The 19,547-nt window shown below is 40.2% G+C and overlaps 1 protein-coding gene across 5 annotated transcripts in view; it reads left to right on the top strand.

The window, feature by feature from the left end:
- Positions 1 to 18,233, top strand: part of LOC117427643 (sialate:O-sulfotransferase 2-like) — a 43,461-nt gene extending 25,228 nt beyond the window's left edge. For all 5 annotated transcript variants that reach the window (XM_058994424.1, XM_058994425.1, XM_058994422.1 and 2 more), the window contains 7 exons: positions 6,388 to 6,502; positions 7,489 to 7,673; positions 9,439 to 9,560; positions 10,356 to 10,530; positions 11,314 to 11,478; positions 11,850 to 12,050; positions 15,336 to 18,233. In XM_058994424.1, the coding sequence (XP_058850407.1) occupies positions 6,388 to 6,502; positions 7,489 to 7,673; positions 9,439 to 9,560; positions 10,356 to 10,530; positions 11,314 to 11,478; positions 11,850 to 12,050; positions 15,336 to 15,688 (1,316 nt within the window). In that variant the 3' untranslated portion in view covers positions 15,689 to 18,233. The remainder of the gene's footprint in view (positions 1 to 6,387; positions 6,503 to 7,488; positions 7,674 to 9,438; positions 9,561 to 10,355; positions 10,531 to 11,313; positions 11,479 to 11,849; positions 12,051 to 15,335) is intronic.
- Positions 18,234 to 19,547: the final 1,314 nt, after the last annotated feature.

The following is a 19,547-nucleotide window of genomic DNA, read 5'->3' as shown; positions in this document are numbered from 1 at the left end:
TTAATGACAGAATGATGTAAGCAACAGCATACCATATTTGCCCAGCCTTGCATTGCAACAGCTCCAAGGGACTAGGGTGTAATAGGTTCTCATTGAAGGGTTTTGAAGCTTTAGATTCGATAATGATTTGTTAAAAGTGCTTCAGATGATTGTTTGCTTGTGACACCTTAGGAGAAGGGGGGAAAACCTGGACAGGTGGAGAATGGGTCAGATCCAAGCAAACGCTAGGTGAGACGAAGGAGGGCATGCAAGGGGATGCAAACAAAATTAATGATGGAATAGTCTGCGCTGGTGTCAGTAATCCACTCTATTGTTTATTTTAAAAACAAAAAGACTTCACTCTGAACAGTTAATAATAATCTTACGAAAAACTAATTTCAAGAGTGTACTGCATCACTCTCTGTTCATTAAGCTAATCTGAGCTGACAATTTGAGAATTCCTAGCAGATGGTTTCTAAGTACAAATCTCCAGTCACTGTAAAAACACACAGCATTCCCTTTCCAGCCCATATGTAATGTGTCCATAGCAATTAACCTCTGACAAAACGACCTCGTCCTCCAAGTGATGGAAATTAATTGCGTCACTGTAAGATTATCTAGCCATTAATATTGCAAAACGATCACCCAGGTCCCGAAATTCACTTATCAGTGGATACGTTACAGGATGGATTCCTTGTGTACTGTAACCACATCCAGCTGCTGTCAGAGCTGCCCTTTCTAAATCACTTGCAGCAAGAGATTACAACAGAACGAGGAAAAGTGAACGCAAATGATCTAAAAGTTCTGATAAAGGTTTCTGGTATCCCTGCAGACCAAATAAACTTTGTAGATATTATTTAGTCATTTAGCAGACGCTTTTATCTAAAGTGACTTACAAAGACTTGGGGGATCAACAACAACTGAGTCACTTACAACAGGACCTCGGTTTTATGTCTCATCCGATATGGCCTTAAAGTTAACTACGGGAGAACCTCAAAGTTATAAACACCACAGTTATGAACTGAGTGGACAACCAAACACACTTGAAACCAGAAGCAGGGCTCCTAACCACTGTGCATAACATGAAGCTCAGACGCAGAGCGTCTGGTAAGCATGGCTCTCTGGTCTTTTTTGTATGTTTTCTGCAGTAGTATAGCTCAGATTAAATATGCAGACCTATGAAAACACCACACATGCACTACGTCATTGGAAATAAAGAGACATTTCAGATATATGGTAAGCCTCCATTCCAGTTTGAAAGTTTCAGGTTCAACTGCATTGTATTTTGGTCAGTACTATACATAGATTACTGTAGTATGGGTTTGCATGGACATGCATGGAAAGTACTGCACGTTTATTGTTATGCCCATTCAGTTCAATAAAGCAGCTCAGTCAGGTAAATTAAATACACATTTATGATTGATCGATAGACAGGTACTGTCTATTGAACGTATACTGGGTATTGACATCCCTTGGTGCATTGTTTGGGTGTTTAACGTAGGACATCTGTCCTGTTGATTTTGTTTTGCAAAATGTCATTGCAGTTTCTATCATTTAAAACCCTTAATACTTATGCACAGCAGCTCACATTCTGCCCCCAGACTGATCATCTCATTAAGAAGACATTATTTCCATTTGGCTTTTCAAGCACTGGACATTGAAGTGCAAGAAATGGTTGCAGTGAAGCATGTTACGTGCTCATCGCCAGCCCTTGAAGACTAGTCACCACCAGTCGTGAAGCTGTGTTCATGAATAATTCTAAACTTACAGGGAGTCATAGTTAGTCTCCATCTGTTCAAATGATATGATGTGGGTGGCATTTTCAGATTTTTATCGCTTCAGTCAGATTTCTAATATGCAAAACATTAAAAATGAAATGCTTGCAGGGTAATACTACTAAGGTTGGTAAGCCGTCATCTTTTATCTGTTTAATTTTCAATGACTTAACCCCCAAACCTAACCTAAATAATACAGGTTTGTTTTAAAAGAGATTTGCCCACATAGACTCCAAAGACATGGCAACAGCACTGGACAGTTTTATGAACAGCAAACGTGTTCAAATAACAAAATGAGTGAAAGCTTTGTGAGTTTGTGATGTAATCGAAGACAAAAACCTGGGTCTGAAATAAGCATGCATACTGCAGGGGGACACACACAGGGTCTGAAATAAGCATGCATACTGCAGGGGGACACACACAGGGTCTGAAATAAGCATGCATACTGCAGGGGGACACACACAGCCAATGGCTTTGAAGAACTGGAGTGTGAATGTGTGAAGGAGGGATCTCGGAGAAAAGAAGCTAAGAGGCTGGTTAACTGTCAGAGGGCCCAAGCTTGGTATTAAACATTTTGGGGGCCATGTTAAGACAGGCGTTTTTGGTGCAGAAGCTTTCTTGCCCTGTGAACGGTACACGGCCTGTAACTGACTCATGGGGCCGTCATGAAGGCTTTGATGAGGTGCATTACTCTGTGAGGTTAAAAAACAAAAACAAATTTGAAGCATCAATGTGGAGGAAATGTACAAGCTTTTGTTTAATTTGGGTTGCTGGATGGGGGTGTTCCAGTGTACAGCTGGAGACCAGGGGGTGAATCTGGTACAGGACATTACCTGCAAACTGCACTAAAGATTAGCGGTACCTTTATTATTGCAGTGGAAGTGATACATTATTCGTTTCATATCTTCCAACACTAACTCCGGAGCGCTGGCTGGTAAATCATATTCTTGCTCTCCTGCTGCCCATGCATTCCTGAGCACTTTCATTTCTCTAGGCAGGAGTGTCAAACGCTAGTGTTTAATTAACTCATCAAGCAGGGTCTCTCTCGCTCGCTCTCTCTCTCTCTCTCGTTGAGGAAACTGCGGCACTCTGACAAAGGCGGTTGGACTAATTCACTCTTTGCAAAGCTGACCTTTTTGCCTTGGCATCAAATGTTTCAAATCTGGAATGTTAAATCGGCTCCTCATCAAACAGCAGTCTACCACGGGCATTTTAAGAGCAGTCAGAAAGGGGCAGAAAGTCTACAGTGTGCAGGGGAAAGGGATGCTTTCCCATTCTCAGCTGCTGCTGGCAAACTGGGGACTAAGCTTACGACCATCAGATTACATTATCCTGCCACCAATGAAAACAATGTGCTCAAACTTTGGAAACATTACAAAAAAAATTCAAGAATGAGCTTCAGTATGTAGTGAAATACCAGTAATGTGTGTGTGTGTGTGTGTGTGTGTGTGTGTGTGTGTGTGTGTGTGTGTGTGTGTGTGTGTATAGAGACAGAATCACCTATCAAACATAAGAAATACAAGTAAATTAACCAAGTCTTTACAATTAGATGAAATAATGTGCAATATAGAAGAATAAAGGAAAATAAATGGATAATTACCCTGATGCCTCAAGGTTTAATTAGAAAGGAATCGTAAATCGTTACATCATTAACTATGTAGTACATGACATCACAAACACATTAATAGATTTAAATAGATAATAAGTGAGCGTAGTTACCATGGCATCAAAAGCCTATTAGTGCCGCCACTGTTTGTTTTCAAACACTTTCCCTTGACGAAGGTCTGTTAAACAAACCAAAACGTTGGGAAGTTGGCTCTTGAGCAACAACTATATACATTTTAGCACCAAGAGCCCATCTGCCAAGAGGAAAGACATTTGCAGTGTGAGGGGGCTAAGATGTTTTGGGACGAGCGATCTAGTAGTACTAAGAGCTTTTAAGTATTTGATCAGGAGCTCATGGGACATAGAATATCTATACAACAGAGCCAGTCTTGTAATAATTCATTGAGAAGAGCTTTTCTGTGACTGAGCCATGTGCAGTTGATTGTGCTGAGACCTCGACCTGAGTGGAGCATCTGTAATGAACTCTTCTCATATGTTCAGAGCTCTGTGCTGGCGTATGCAATACTGAGCAGGATTATGGCTCTGGAGGTTTACACAAAGCGTTAGGCTTAGCTGCTGCTCTGGTCAGCCAGAGCTGCCAGATGTCAGTGGTAAGTTCTCGTCAGAACTTCGGTTTCTTCTTTGTTTTGCTTGCTAAGTAGTACAATTATACAACCTTTGAAGTCAAAATTTTTTTGATATCCTGGAAAACATTATTTTTAACATATCTAAATGTAAAACCCGTAGTGTGGGTGTTTTTTTTTTTTTTTTAAGATAATCAATACGAATCAATATCAGCAAATAGGATTTGGAGATAATAGCTTTGCCTTAGGGAATTTGCCTTTTATAGACCTCTGCTTTGTGTTCAGCACATAACACGATGTTAAGAACCCCACTGTACCCAAGAGACCCTGTGAAGAGGCCTAGTACCACAAAGGTCAATGGGTGCGCCACATAGTTGGGAGGAGATGGGCATCAGAGAGAATACCCCTGACACTGAAACTCTTTGTAATTTGTACCGTTTCCGCCTGCAAATTAGCTGATTCATTCAAGAATGTGTGAATGACTTTTATTTGAATTTGCTGGACAAGCGAAGGTTAACCCCTGAAGACCCTTACATTGCACCATACAGCAGCCATGAATATCAACATTGCAATAATTACTGCCACTATGTTAACAGGGGTGTCACATTGTATGTGCTTCTCTTTAGTGAAACTCGCAGGAAAAGAGGAAGCACATAGCAGGCATTGGCGTCTGTTGGAAACTATGTTGGCTGTTCCTTATCCTCACAGTACCTTCCAGACTGAAGTTACCCTTTTTAAATGGGCTCTTTTATTTCTACAAAATAGGGCATGTCTGTGAATAAGATTAGCGCACAGCCCACAATGTTGACACAATTACAGTAATGCAAATGGCCAGGTTTCTAGAAAGGGAAGAAGGGTGTTTTGCAGGCAGCGATATGTTTGCTAGGGCATGCAAGTCTAATCAATTGGAAATTGATTTCACTGCGACTGTGTATAACTGCATTGCAACTCCTCTATGGAAGAGAAAGACCAGCTTTAGGCAAGACAAAAGGCTTCGGTCTCCCAGGCTCATTTTTATTTTATTATTCGTAACAGACAGTAGACAAATAATTGCACCAATCCACAAAACAAAGAAAACACAATGCAGTACAATAAACCCAACTATTGATTACAAAAAAAACACACCCACACAGAAATGAACCCAGATTAATTCAGTTAAAGGAGACATCCACAGGATTTCAAATGAACAATTCTTTATTGCATTTTGACAAATGACCATGCCCATAATGAAGCGTAATATAATTTGGCCCATGGTCTTGTCCACTGGAGCTCGATAGCCGCCTCTACAAAAAGAAAATACTTTGTCTGTGTCTGAGACGGCAGCTTAAGAGAAGCTGTCTCAATTAGTGGGGATTGAGAATCTACATGTGGAATCAGTACATAAAGACAGCCTTGTCTTCCATGTGGCTGCTGTCTTCTCTCTGTGATCTTTGTGTTGTCTGAGTCGATGCAGAGGGTCTTTGATCATGTGCCCAGCCCTTATCGTGCCACATGGGTAGGTTTCAGCTACTTCAGTGGCGAGTGTGGTTAAGCAATCCTTCACGCCAAATGGCAGCTTGTGATCAATAGCACATCCATGAAAGGAGTATTTCAGCACGCACAGCATTTTTCTGTTATTTTGCTGATGATGCACCACTTCCTAAGACAACAGCCGTCTTCCCCACAAACCCTCAGGTTTGAAGCACTCAACCGCCAGCCTCGTGTGCTTCTTAGTGGGTGCACTAAGCCATGTATAACAGGCAGTGGAATTGGCATCTGTTTTCTACTCAGTTGAAATGACATCTCACTGCTGCAACCCACTCACCCATCAGGAAGATAACATGTGAGTGACAGTTTTCACTGGGTGAGCCTCAGTAGTAGATGTTACCAGGTTACAGAGCCCTGGACTCGTTGGGTGCCTGACCAGGACTGGCTGAAGTGTGATGATGTGAACTACTGTAGCCCCGTTGACTTTCCTCCCTAACCGAGCAAAATACCCAGCAACGTGTGATCCAAACTAAACTTGCATGGCTTATGTGAACTCCTGCTTTTAATAGGTTAGCCACTGGGGACCCATTAATTTCCATCATAACCAAAGAGGAATCATGGGCAGGTAAATGCTCTTTGATTCCTGCCATGCTCTTGAACTAATGTTTCCCTACTCAAGTCAAATACTGTAAGATCTAATTATAGAATAAAGTGGACACAGAAAGGCTATTTTAGGAGGTGCTTGACTAATCTACTGTACCTACAGATCTAGGAACATGTAAAAGGAAAATAGATTTAGTTAACTTGATAATTAATTTGATCATGCATTCAACTGCAGGATATAATACAATACACTGATTTGCTTACATGTATTAACAGTTGTACTGCATACGTCTGCTTGAAAGATCTGCTTTAAAGAACAAAGTCTTTCTACGCAAATGACCAATTCCTTGTATTTATCTGTTCTCTTTCCCCAGCCAAATACATCGGCTGTTACACTGACAACACCCAGCAGAGAGCTCTGAGAGGATCGTCCTTTTTCGACTACAAAAAGATGACTGTGTTCCGTTGCCAAGACAACTGTGCAGAAAGGTAGGCTCGGGAACTAAGAAGATTCGTTTTACTTCTTTTTTTTCTTTCTTTCTGAATCTGCAGGTATTTGTAAACAACCTGAAACAAAAGAGTCATTTCCGTGATGGTATGCATGTGATGAGGGGGACTGAATGAGATGCTCCATTAATCCAGAAAATAACCGTCTCTGCAGTCCTGTTCAGAGAATATTGAACACTGCACATAACTTCAGCTACAGGGAAGTTCATGTATCAGTATTTTGAGGTGTACTGTACCCTCCCTGTGTTTATTCAGAAGCGTTTTCTTAGTTTACTTCAAGCTTTCCACCTGAGTGCCCCCCATTACACCCACCGCTGGTTTGTTGAAAGAAAATAAATATTTATATTTTATTGTTAGCTTTTTCCTGTCATTCCCAGCCTTTGAAGAATGACACCCATTTTAACTGTTTTTATTTCTCCTTCCCATTGAAAAGCTCTTTGCCTAGGCGAATACACAGCAGAACGATTTGACTGATGTGAGTTGGTTACCCCAGCAGAGTTTATTGTAACTATGAGTGATTCCAATTTGATTCTGCTCATTTGCGTATTTCCCATACCAGCGGTTCTTCCCTGGCTTATTATGTGGAGGGGGACCTTCTTTGTGTTTAAATATTTTACCACAATACCACGATCAGCAGGCGATTACATATTTTATGAGCTGTTGTGTTGAGGAGTGTTGCAGCTTGAAGAGAAAGCAGCTTCAAATGTCATTGTAATAGTTTTTTTAAACAGCCTCCCTCATTCCATTCCTTCAGTCTTCAATCTGCATTCCCACAGGTGGGTGCTTGCAGTGTTTTCTGTTAGATTTGTCAAGTGCATAATCCCTGTACATCTTCTTTAACTGTTTTGGCCAAAGCAGTTAAAGATAAAGTAATAGATAGATATAGAAACCAAAGTGTTTAGTGATTAGCAGCAGGTAAAAATCACCCAGCACTGAGACGGTCTATTTCTGGTTGTCTGTGGAAACAGGGGCTATATGTATGCAGGTCTGGAATTTGGAGCAGAGTGTTACTGCGGACACAGGATCCAAGCCCCCAACGCCAGCGAGTCGGACTGCAACATGGAGTGCAAGGGGGAAAAGAATAATATGTGCGGAGGGACAAACCGGCTCACCATCTTCAGACTGGAGCTGAGCCAGGAGTCAGCCAGGCGATGTGAGTACTCTATAGCTAGCCATGTAGAAAACCAATGCATGTTACACATGTGTGAAACAGTATGTATTGCCTCACAGGTACGTTACATACTGTATTTGAAAGGGTTGTAATGAAACGTTTATTAAATGAAACGTGTAAATATGCAACATACTGTGTTTCAATAAGACTGTCTCTGAGTCCCAAAGTTAACGTTTTTAATCGTGCCTTTGGGGCTGGTCTTAGACCTTTCCCATCTGTTCTGATAGATGGATGGCTCCCTAGATGAGACATACTGCCAAAGCAAAGACTTGTTTATTTTACGACTGTTCAAACTCAACCATTATGGTTTGGGATAATAAAACTCCCCTCTCCCTAGACCTTTGTTTTCTTTACTGTAGACTGTCAAGTTTATTGTAATTCCCATGTTTCAAACACAGGTTTCCGATTCAGCGACATGTCTAATGTTTTTTGGTTCTTTTGATGCCCAGTGTACAGCATAGTTCATTTTCAATGGGACCCTGGCAGAGTGAAATATGCAATTCAACCTACACAGTTAAACAATTCAAAACATAAACAAACAAGCAATATAAATGTGTTTACCCATCGTGGATTTGCCTGGATAAGGGCGTCTGCTAAGAAATAAATAATAATAATAATAATAATAATAATAATAATAATAATAATAATAATAATAATAATAATAATAATAATAATACCTAAATACATCCTATGCATGCATGCTGACACATTTACTGTATGTCAGATCTTTAAAGAACACTTAATAAAAAAACAAAAAAAAAACATTGGTTTTCTAATGTGAAAAACGAATATATTCTTTTGCTTGAAACAGAAAAGAATGGAAAAGGGAATGAAAAAAGAGATTTCTATGTGTGTGTGAGACAGAATGAATAAATCAGAAAACGCCTCCCCTCCTCTCACGCAGGCACTAGCGCCACACAGCCCTGTATTATCAGCCACCCAGCGAGGCACAGTAAAAGCATGCTCTCACAATGAAGAGAGCTTCTGTTGTTAATCACAAGAGTAGGCGGCATGAGGGGGAGCTGGAAAATGCAAACACAGTTTTTCCGAGCAAACGTTTATATTCCGTATGGGATGAAGAGGGTTTCAAATAGCTGCTGCTGTCGCTTCTGAGACATCACGCTAATCCCACTCACGATGAGTAATTCTGTCGATTTTTCAATCACGACAGCTGTACTTAGGAGGGCTGCAGTCTTAATTACTTTTGGGATCAGTACACTATTAGATGTCTATTCACTCAATTCATTACTAACATCGTTCTCTTGTATTCACAATGTGTATTTATTCATAGAATATATTATGAGGGTCTTGGATATTGATGTAATGGGGATTTAGAGAGCAACCTGGTATAGGTTCTCTTAACCAACCTCTTCTTGTTGCATCCACTGCAGTGTTACAGTGGGGAAAGGTTGATGGTTACACTCTGAGGTGCCAGATGTACTTGGGGGTTAGGCAGGGTTTGCTCTGTTGAGACCAGAGGAATGCTTAGAACTTTGATTAGAAATGAGTAAAAACAGGAAATGATACAAAGTGTTAAGCAGCAAGAAGAAATCAATGGTTTAGAGAACTCTTGATATTTCACACGCGTGGCGTGCAGCATGTCTCACTCCCCAGTGTTTAACCACTGTACAAAAGTGCAATCTGGGTCTGCAAAGTGCTGTGTTAGGGTTAGGATTAGGGTTAGGGTTAGGGTTAGGGTTAGGGTTAGGCTAGGGTCGCACTAACGTTGTTTATGCTTCAATTCCAGATGGGAGTGCAATCTTCAAAGGCTGTTTTAGAAAACCAGACAACGTCTCCTTCGCTCTGCCAGTCAGTGCCCTAATACCGAACATGACTGTGGACAAGTGTGTGGATTTCTGCACAGAAAAGGTGAGGAATGCTGCAGGTTACAGTACGGAATAGATCTGTGCTCCCCATAGTTGAGTGCCATGGGAGCCTCCTCTCCCAGCTCTGCAAAAGTCCTGAGCCTCTTGTAAGAACAGAAAGCTAAGTGGACTTGTGCCAAATTGTGCTGAAACTCACAGGCCAGATCCTGTCTATGTATGTAGGTTCCAACTGGGGAAAGACACGAGAGGCAAGTGACTGTTGGCTCACAGCGCCACGTAGATATTATCTCTAGTATTATCCCATCTCTAAAGGAATGGATTTGCACAGCTCTGTCGTGTACCATTTTATTTCTGATGGAGCCGTTTGTAATGACATGCTGAATGCATGATAACCTAAACTAGTAATGCGAGTTGCTGTTAACACGCACATATAAACTCACCACTGCCCCTATACACTATTGATCTCTGTGATAAAAGATGCATTTGAGATGCACTGCCAGCGCATGGAACTTTTTGATCAACATGTGCACATCAACAGTTTTTTTTTTTTGTAGCTGACTTTTTCTTGTGGGGCTTGTTGGTTATTGGGTGGGGGTGTTTTATTTATTTTCCTGTTATCGTCAACTCGACGCTTGTTTGCCTCCAGGCTTCTTGTTAGTGCAGTGTTTTCTCTTCCACTTGCAATCCATGGGAGTTGTCAGAGAGGTTTCTAAACGTTTTTGTTTTTCCATATTTGAAATGTTTTTGGCTTGGACCTTGAGGTTAGTTATTGTTTTTATTATGGCAGTGCAGCTGGCTTTGTTATCTAAAGACAAGTGTTTTCCCTCCTCCTCTTCAGGAGTACTCCCTGGCAGTCCTCGCAGGTCAAACCTGCCACTGCGGCTTCCCAACGCTGCGCTTCCCCCTCCATGAGCGCGAGGACGAGCAGCTCTGTTCACAGCGCTGCAGTGGAGAGGAGTTTGAGAGCTGTGGCAACGAGGACTACTTTGTGGTGTATCAGACACAGGTGCAAGGTAAGGGGGGGAGGTCAGTGGAAATCTGAGGGTGCCTACAATACGGCAGCACACTTACCTTTTAGTTACTCACCGCAAAACGTTGTAAAATGAGTAAATGTGCAAACTATACTGCAAAATCACTGTGCAAAAATCTGTGGTAAGCATCTACAAGAGATGCACCAACCTGATTGTAGCACAAGTATTGTTTTAGTGTCTGTTTTACAGTGTTATGGGCCCTGAAGGTGTTCTTTGTGAAGTGAGCAGTTAAATTGCAGTTCTAAAGTCTTTCACAAGGCACCACCATACAGCTAAGCTACCATAAATGAACCTGGCTCATTGAGTTGATCTTGTGTTTCTGGTTCTTACACTCCTGAGGTTCACTGTTAGATTAGATTGCCTCATGCTGTTTTCCTTTCATGGCACAAAGACCCAGTTTTAATTCCCTTTCTTCATCTTAGGACTGCTCAAACACCACCGCTCGTTAGCACTTAACAGCTTAAAATATAATATAGAAAACAACATATTCTACTTCTTTATTTGATGATGAACCTGAAAAAGCAGTGAGACACTTTAAGGTATATGTTCGCTGACACGAATCACACTGAGATGCACAAATACAGTTCTATTTCGGTGGTACTAGTTACCTTTGTTTAAGCTTTTTTTTTTCTTAACAGAATTTCAATATTTATAAGTGACATCTAAATCTGGACATTTAACAATGATTTAAATTTTTAAAAAAAAAGTCTCCTATATCTGTCCCCCATGAAATGTCCCTCATTGCTGAACGCACTCCGTCTCCAGATAACCGCTGCATGGACAGACGTTTCCTGCCCTCTCCCTCGAAGCAGCTCATTGCACTGGCCAGCTTTCCCGGGGCTGGTAACACATGGGCTCGGCATCTCATTGAGCTGGCCACGGGCTATTACACAGGGAGCTACTACTTTGACGGCTCCCTCTACAATAAGGGTGAGGAGGAACTTGCACAAGGTCAGATCTTACCTGCAGTATATCCCCTTCAGTCACTGCATGCATAATTGTACCATGTTAAGTGTCCTATCGATGCATCTGTTTTTAAATGCATATATGTTTTATAGGGCAACTTCTCGAACTCCACAGAGTTCCCACAAACCGTTCAGAAATTTCTGAAAAAATGTAAAAACCATGACCGAAGGGGGTTCCAAGCAGTGTCTCTTTGTTGGAAACTCATGGGGTAGGTGGGGGTGGGCGCGGAGGGAAGGGGGGGGGGGGGGGGGTGAGGGTTTACACGTCATACCTTTTCTCCCTGTGAGATACCAGCAGAGTTTCAACGCACCTGGCATTTGCCTCTTTATCTGAAGGTTTCAAAGGAGAGAGGGATCACTGGAGGAGCGGGAGGACGATCTGCATTAAGACGCATGAAAGCGGGAGGAAGGAGATCGAATCCTACGACTCGGGGATCCTGATGATCCGTAACCCCTACAAAGCGCTGATGGCAGAGTTCAATCGGAAGTACGGGGGTCACATCGGGTTTGCTTCTCAAGCTCACTGGAAAGGGAAGGGTAGGTAAAGCCGGATTCCTCTTTGTTAAGGTGGGAGCAAGTTGGTGGTAAAGCACAGCTGGTTTTAGGTCTTACAATGGTTTTCTGTGGCATATATACTGTGGTGTAGTGTGCTAAAGCATTGTAAAGGCATCAGTAAGCAAGGTCAATCACATGAAAATTGAATAGAAAAAAAGAATAAGCGCATGGTCAATTTCAATATAAGAAATTAGGATTCTTCAGGTTTTCATAGCCATGCAGGTTCTGTGTTTATCGTAAACGCTGCTTAGGGAGCGTGGATTTAGCTCCCTGTGATGAGGTATCCTGCACCAGCCTCAGGGCTGCAAGACTTGAGAGTTCACGAAAATAAGACGTGAAAAGAGGTTGTAAAACGTTAGGCTAAAATCCCAAAGGAAAACGATTTTATGCTGTTTTTTTAGGATTGGTTTCCACTGTCATTAGCAGTTTACTGTAGTGGTAAAACCACAGAGCCACGGTTATTATTTAGTGTTAAATAAACTGCAGGAGATGCATCTCTCCAAAGGCCTGTTATGACACCTTGAATGGGTTTTTAAAATAACTGCATCAAGAATGAACAGTTAAGAATCTACTCTCACACATAGACCCACCCATCATATCTGTATATGGATCCCCTATCTGATAATGAACATGAGATACAGATTGTACAGCATCATCCTCTCATAAAAATACTGCATGTCACAAACATATCAATATCAAGTGGTTGCAACTCACAAAAATAGTAGTGGAGCGGGTAACATGATTTCACCTGAAGGACACAGTTGAGGTGAAATGACCTGGAAGTGGAACAGTAACAGATGCCCTGAAGGCAAGACTAGCAAACTGAGAACTTTCTTTAACCTATAATGGTTCAAAATGGAAATACGTGTGTTTCTTTCAAAACTGGTCACTTGAGACCTGTATGTAGCAAACAGAAGTGCATGACAAGTAAGATTTATGGAAAGATTTAGTTAACTGCTGCATGGGGCTGACACTGGTAATTCAATTAAAAGAAAGTGAATATTAATACCAGATTGAAGACCAGTGGCACCACAAGCCTAGAGTCATATAAATGAAAGCATGAGTTATACACTGCAGTATATGCAATAAAAGAAATCTACATGTTAAACATTTTATAAACATTTTCCATAGTGAGAACCTGAGTGACAGACAGAGACACACACACACACACATCCATGTGCTCTGTGCTCTAAATGTTGCTTTTGGGTGCTGCATAAAATTCTGGGGCAGTTGACATAAATCACATTCACTCTCGAATCTCCTCCCCTCCCACATTAAAAACACTGCAGGGGAGAAAGGCGAGCAGTTTAATAGCCGAAAGCGCTGAGTGTCCCGTGAGAGCACCAAAGAAGGGCTTTTTGGGAGCTGCAATTGGAAACAGTGAAGCTTCAGCACTTTTGTCAGATAGCAATGAAGCTTCAACACTTTTGTCAGATAGCAATGACGCTTCTCACTTTGTCAGGTTTCATTTTTATCACTCGACAAAAACAAAAATAAATCCTTAATAAGTTTTCAGTTTTGTTCTTCTGTAAGCATATTTGCCTCTTGGATCTTCTGATGAAATAATCTATTGTTAAATGTAGGTGGGCTTGAAATGTTTGTTTTTTTTACAATGAAACTATCATGTATAATACAAGCTAAGATAAAAACAAATTGCTGTAGCCTACAAGATGATTCAAAACCTAAAGCATAGTTTCGTTATTAGATTGCATGAACAAGCTTTCAGAAGAAGTTCTGCAGAAGCTGGTTACAGACTGTAGCCTGGATTTCAATTGCAGAAAAAAAACTGGTATTACAAAAAGCAGCGGCTTGCCGTCTATGTACGCAATGCATGCATTGCATGCCTTGGAATATATTTGATTCCACTACATTTTTAAGAATATGATAGAAAAATATGTTTATTCCACAACATTAATAAGTGTATGATAACCCTGTATGCAAGTAATCTGTTCGCCTCGGCAGTCTTCTTGTTTTGTTGGTCAACACTCCAAGTTGCATCATAAGAAAGGTTTTTTTTATCTGTCATCTAAAAGTTGTTGCATGTCATTGACAAATAAGTGAGAATTTCTTGATTTCCTGAGTGGTTCCCACAATGGCTTGCTCAATGTGATCTTACGCCATGCTTGATAAACCCTGTGCTGGAAAACCCAGGCAGCATAGACTCTGGCACCAGTTGTTCAATGTGAGGAGACCATGATGAGTGTGAGCCTAAGATATATGGGGGACTTTACAGTATTAGGCAGTACTGTTGCCCTAAAATGGGGAAGTGAAAAAATAATCCAGTTTCCCATTCTTGATCAGAACAAAATGTTACTGACATCTAGTAAGTATGACAAGCAACTTTTTATTCTCGTTTTAAAAGCCACCCTAATAGGCAATGCATATTACGCACTTTGTCTAAAAAAGCTGACGTACAATGATCCATGGCTGCCCTTTTAGCCTCTTAATGTGCGTTCCCAGCTGTCTATAAAAATGTATCTTTGTTCAATGTCATTAATTTAGTCATCCCTCGGGGGTCGTTTCAAAGTAAAGTTTATGTGCAGTGATTAGACAAGGTGAATTGCGCAGTATCTATTTAATTAAATCAATTCCGTGTTTGATGATTCTTTGGGGATTCGGTTACAGTTAGCCGCCTAATCAGGCATCTGCTCCTGGGTATCAGAGGAGAGAGCCGTGCCGTGGAAACAGGTGTGTGGGATCGGTGCTTGGTCGGAATCTGGCCTTTTTAAATGTGTATTTAACACGAAAATGACAAATGCTATATTATAATAATTTACTTGAATCCTACTTTCCCCTTCCTCTTTACATCTGATATTTGCAGCTGGGTGTAGCTGCACTTTAATGCATTTGGTTGTTAATCAGGTGGCAAAAGGAAACACCTGAACCTTTTCACAATTCACAAAAAAGTGTGATATTCATCTGTTCTGTTATTGTGTATATTTATTTTGTCACAGGGCTACAACTTATTGTTGTAAGAGTAATTAATGTCTTGTGCCACCTTGTCCATCTGCAACGTTCTGCCAAAGGACCCTGGATATCACTCCTAAATCATTAGGAGGTAGCCCTGTGACACACATAAATATATTATGTTGCTACAAAAGAAAGAAAATGTTAAAAAAAAAAAACACCAGAATTTCAATTCTGTTCACAAGACTGGAAATTTCTCATGTCCTTAAATAAATACAAAAAAAAAATTGAAATAAAATAATTTTACTTTTTGTTAACATTAATAAAAAATAATCAAGTTCAGTCATTTTTCTGTTACAGAGTGGCCCGAATTTGTGAAAAACTATGCGCCGTGGTGGGTGTCTCACACACTGGACTGGCTGAAGTATGGGAGGAATGTGAAGGTCATCCACTTTGAGGACCTCAAGCACCATCTCTTCAGCCAGATGAAAAAGATGGTCTCCTACCTGGGCCTGGAGGTGTCCGAGGACAGGCTGCTGTGTGTCGAAGGGCAGAAGGACGGTAACTTCAAGCGCTCTGGACTTCGCAAGCTGGAGTATGACCCTTACACCCCCGAGATGAGGAGGATGATAGATGGCTTCATCAAGAAGGTGGACGAGGCTTTGAAGATGAAGAACCAGACTGGTGTCCCAGAGGACTACATCCCGAGATGATAGCGCTCCTCTCAAAACTCTTTTGTTTCATTTTTCTTTTTAAAGAAAAAAAAAGCAGTTATGGCTGATTTCTTTCAGCCAGCTTGTTTTTCTTTCACGTCTACATGCTCACTTTAAAAACAAAGATATAAATATATAAATACATTTGTGCTGCTATTGGCTCATGTCAAATTGAACAGGATCACCACACACTGAAGCTATATATATATACTGTGAGGGGAGTAAAAAGCACTACTGTCCTGGGTTAAAAACAACTAAAGTGTTTGTTAAGAAACCCATCCTACTGATATTTTTCTCCACAAGAATATTACTTTCTCTTGCACAGTTCAGTAAGGCCAGGCAAAATAAACTCTAATAAAAGCATAAATACTTCCCCTTTCTAGTAACAGGGCAGGTGGATGTGAACAACTGGAGATATGTTTTGCCTTGCCTTACGTAGAACAGTCGATTTTTGTTTTGTTTTAAATTAAGTTCATTTTATTGATTTTGATGTTCTATATACCAATCTCCCCTAGCAACTGATGGATCAGTTAGGAGCCCTGATCGTCAGCCATATTGACTTGCACAGTGCATGTTAAATCGATCGTGCAATTATCCAGCAATTATATATATTCACCTTCCTAGACTGCTTCCAAATGGATGCACAGCCAATGTTATAAAGAAAGACAAGATCTACATGTAGTTCACAGTTTCCCGGTTAGTTAAAGAACAGGATGCTGCAGTAGACTTGACCAAGAAGATTTCATATTATTTATTTATTTGTTATTTATCACAGAGGTGTCTAACAATATTTGCAAAATAGGAGAGATTATCCAATCTATTTAAAAACAAAAACAAAAATTGTAGCACTTGTTTTATTTTGCTTGAAGACCAAGCACGCTGTTAAATCAACAGCAGAAGAGCTTTAAAATAGGGTTAATGTAAAAGTAGGGAAAGCATTGAACATGATCCATAGAGCCGTATATAATACTGTGTGCCTCAGCATTGCTTCCAGCTTACACAGACCAGCATCTCCCAACCTCCCCGAGTGTGTTACGCAGATCCATACTGTACCTTTCAACTTTTTTCCCAGTCGATGATGAAAATCCTGCACTAGTTATAGCCCTGAACCCTACAGGTCAATGTGAAACTAAGACTTTAACAAATGTGGGAGATGTTACCAAAGGTGTTATAATCAGTTTCAGTAAAACCCACGCCTTCAGGCGGGTTATTGTGCTTATAAAACAGCTTGTGGTGTAAGGGTATGGGACTGTGATTCTCCTGATTGAATTGAAATGAGATCAGAACAATTGTGCTATTTTAACCACTTGGGATTTGAATGTCACCAGGCATGTATTAGAATTCATACAGTATTAGAAATCACATTGCCTGTTGGTCTAGTACCCCTAATCCCCAATCACCCCTAATCCTAGAGCAAGGAATTCCTATTGGCAACGTTCAGTGCACTTCATTCTACATGCTCACTTTAAAGGTATCACCTCATCCCTGCATATCTGTAATACCACACTCATCTACAGTTAAGATGCTTTATTCCATAGACTCTTGAACAGCAATCAGATCTCACAGCTGTGAAGAAAGGAGTGTCAGCCTGAAGCAGAGTGGCTAGAGAGTCACATGTATATTAAGGTGCCGCAGAGCAATGAAACATGGCAGGCAGTATTAGTAGGGTATGGAAACAGGAGGTTGTGGGGGCATTGTTTAGTGCAGCTATGTTCTCATTCAGCACCAATGCTACATGTTCAAATGATGCCACACATCCAGGGTTACAGTTTGTGACAGTTCAGGCTTTTCAACTCACGTCCCAATGCATTCTGGTAAGTGTAGTCCTGCTGTGAAAGGTACCTGAGACAGGTAAACCACCCAGCTATTGTGGCATTCTGTCTGACCCCCTCAATTTCTATGAGTGTGAGAGGACAGAGCACTTACAAATGATTTCCAGCCGCACAAATCATTATGGAAGAACTCTACTTCATAAATCCTTGATATAAAAACCTTATTAAGCCTGGTCACGCCGTGCCTGTTGTTTTTCTTAGTTACTGAAGCTGGCGCGTTGCAAAGCATTGCAGACTGTAACACTGAGCTCTTAACAAAAATAAAGTACATTAAAGATTTGGTGCATTCTGCCTCTCCCAAAATACAAAAGCCATAATAAAAGGCTATTTCCATATATATTTTTATAGTTCGCAGGAAAGTCAAATTTATAATACCAAGAAAAGAAAAAAAAAAGCTCAACTATTTTTTTTTAATGAGCTAAACGTTATGGGCTTGGTATGGAGTCTCTTCTTTGAATGTATTTTGTATGGAATCGATAAATGATATTTTTACCCAAAAATAAATACATTTAAAAAAGGAAGAACTGTAATGAAAGGAAGATGTCAACAGGATATGATGATGTGCAATCTCTTGGATGACGTTTCTGGCATGTTTAACCAAATTTCCTGGAGAAAAACATTTATCTCAAATCCCCCTTTTTATAATGTTAAAATATTGCACTTGCCTGAATTATCCTCAGGTTGTACCTGTAATTAAATGTTTCCTAATATTCTGAATGAGTGTTTTGTGTCTTTTTTACATGCCCCTTCCACATATGCCCCATCCTATATATATATATTTAGATAGATAGATAGATAGATAGATAGATAGATAGATAGATAGATAGATAGATAGATATAGGCATTAGTATACTGTTAACAATAGGCACATTTTATCAAGTTTCTCTCTTGACAAGGTGCTAACGTTCCACAGGAAGTAAATAAGCACTCTGGTCAACTTAAACAAATAGTTTAAGTTGACCAGTTAGATGCTGCGGAACCCTAAAAGCACCGGAACGTTAATGACTTCTGAGGGCCATTATAAGAGATTGCACGCGCTGAGGGCTCCTGGCTATGCAAACTGTGTGAAATGACGAGAGAGACACCGCTCATTCGGAATGGTAACTTAGAATACATCACACAAATAACAATTCTTTCTATCCATAAATATCTTTTAAACAAAGATTACTTTTATAAATGTAAGTTTCTGCTTCAGCTTCTACACAGGTACAGAACAATATAATGAGATGGAGTGAATTGCAAGATAATTATTTAAGACAAAGGGTTTTGAATATTATAAATCACACTATAATAACTACCCTAAGATACAAGATGTAAGCATTAATGCTTTCCAATCTGTTACTTATTATATAATTAAAAAAAGACTTTGTGAAAAGTGTAAACACACGGTAAACCATTAACTAAATCGCTGCCAGTTTCTTTCGCATCTCCTACCTCGTTTACGTATTTGTTTCCTTGTTCACTGATTAATGCTTCTCTGACCCTAGTGTGAGAATTCCAGAACCGTCTTGCAGCTTAAAAGACACACTTTTTTTAATGTAACGTGGCTTAAACAGAGTTTATTCATATACTGTATATAAATACATGTCTGTGTTGTGTAATGGCTGTGAACTAGTTTCAGAAACAAATGGGCCACGCTTGCCACTACCAATGTCTTGGTTGAGATTTCATTTTTTATGGTTGGAGTATCAACACAATTATTTTTGTTTTTAATTCATCTTCAAAAATGGGGCATGTAAAATCGAATGTGTGCGTTTGAGGTGATAGAATTGGTTTTCTATAAAACATGTCAACTCTACCAAAAAAAAAAAAAACTGCTATAAAACTTAGCACTGTGGTAAACTGCTTTGTGAAAATGGGCCGATGTTTCTTTGAAAATGCCCTGTTAATGGTCAATGGTTAAAAGCTGTGAACAAAAATAAACATATATATTATTATTATTTATTTCTTAGCAGACGCCCTTATCCAGGGCGACTTACAATTGTTACAAGATATCACATTATACATTATTTCACATTATACAGATA

The sequence above is a fragment of the Acipenser ruthenus genome, chromosome 21 (assembly GCF_902713425.1).
Source record: "Acipenser ruthenus chromosome 21, fAciRut3.2 maternal haplotype, whole genome shotgun sequence".
In the NCBI taxonomy this organism is placed as follows: domain Eukaryota; kingdom Metazoa; phylum Chordata; class Actinopteri; order Acipenseriformes; family Acipenseridae; genus Acipenser; species Acipenser ruthenus.
This window is presented reverse-complemented; position numbering and strand designations above follow the sequence as displayed.